The 1,172-nt window shown below is 49.6% G+C and overlaps 1 protein-coding gene across 1 annotated transcript in view; it reads right to left on the bottom strand.

Moving 5' to 3' along the window:
• Window positions 1-1,172, bottom strand: part of LOC106535520 (rho guanine nucleotide exchange factor 2) — a gene marked incomplete at its 5' end in the record, with an annotated part of 9,448 nt that overhangs the window by 5,224 nt on the left and 3,052 nt on the right. Inside the window, 2 exon segments of the mRNA XM_014032535.1 lie at window positions 238-315; window positions 386-598. Coding sequence (XP_013887989.1) covers window positions 238-315; window positions 386-598 — 291 coding nt within the window.

The raw sequence follows: 1,172 nt of genomic DNA, 5'->3' as shown, positions 1-1,172 counted from the left end.
GAGACAGGTAGTTCAGACAGGTGAGACAGGTAGTTCAGACAGGTAGTTCAGACAGGTGAGACAGGTGAGACAGGTAGTTCAGACAGGTGAGACAGGTAGTTCAGACAGGTAGTTCAGACAGGTGAGACAGGTGAGACAGGTAGTTCAGACAGGTGAGACAGGGACAGTCATATGAAGCAGTACTCAGGTCAAATGAAGGACAGGAAGTATGAGGTCATCTCAGGTCATGTGACTCACTGCTAATCTCCTGGTTGCCGTTGGTTAAGGAGGACCTCAGGGAACTGGACTGGGACAGCAGCACAGCCAGTCTGTCCACTGAAACAGAAAGACAGACACATTTAGCTCTGAGCATATCCAGCAGGTGAGTCAACAAACACCTCCTCACCTTCACCGATGGCACTGAGGAGGAGCGGCTCAGCTTTTGGAGCATGAGGAGTGTCAGCTCGAAACAGGTTCCTGCAGCAGGAGGAGGTCTTCACCTCCACACCTCTCTCCTCTTCTGTTCCTCCTCGAGCCATCACCTGGACCAGGTCAGAGAACAGAGTGACGCGCTCCTGCAGGAGCTCCAGCACCTCCCTGTCCTTCTGCTGGATGTCAGCTGTGGAGGAGGAGGAGAACAGGAGAATACTGTCAGCAGCTGACTCTAAATCACCTTCAACTTCAGTGAGTGGATTAATGTCAGAATCAGGACATCTTTACTTCATTATAACAATGAAATGAAGATGTGATACTTAGTGGTGCTGCAGACAGGCTTTATAAAAACAAATTTTTACCTAACCCTGACCCTGACCCTGACCAACAGACGGTATGTCAACTAACAGTTACCTAACCCTGACCCTGACCAACAGACCGTATGTCAACAAACCGTTACCTAACCCTGACCCTGACCAACAGACCGTATGTCAACAAACCGTTACCTAACCCTGACCCTGACCTACAGACCGTATGTCAACAAACCGTTACCTAACCTTAACCCTGACCCTGACCAACAGACCGTATGTCAACAAACCGTTACCTAACACTGACCCTGACCAACAGACCGTATGTCAACAAACCGTTACCTAACACTGACCCTGACCAACAGACCGTATGTCAACAAACCATTACCTAACCCTGACCCTGACCAACAGACCGTATGTCAACAAACCGTTACCTAACCCTGACCCTGACCA

The sequence above is a fragment of the Austrofundulus limnaeus genome, unplaced genomic scaffold (assembly GCF_001266775.1).
Source record: "Austrofundulus limnaeus strain Quisiro unplaced genomic scaffold, Austrofundulus_limnaeus-1.0 Scaffold1477, whole genome shotgun sequence".
Taxonomy (NCBI): domain Eukaryota; kingdom Metazoa; phylum Chordata; class Actinopteri; order Cyprinodontiformes; family Rivulidae; genus Austrofundulus; species Austrofundulus limnaeus.
This window is presented reverse-complemented; position numbering and strand designations above follow the sequence as displayed.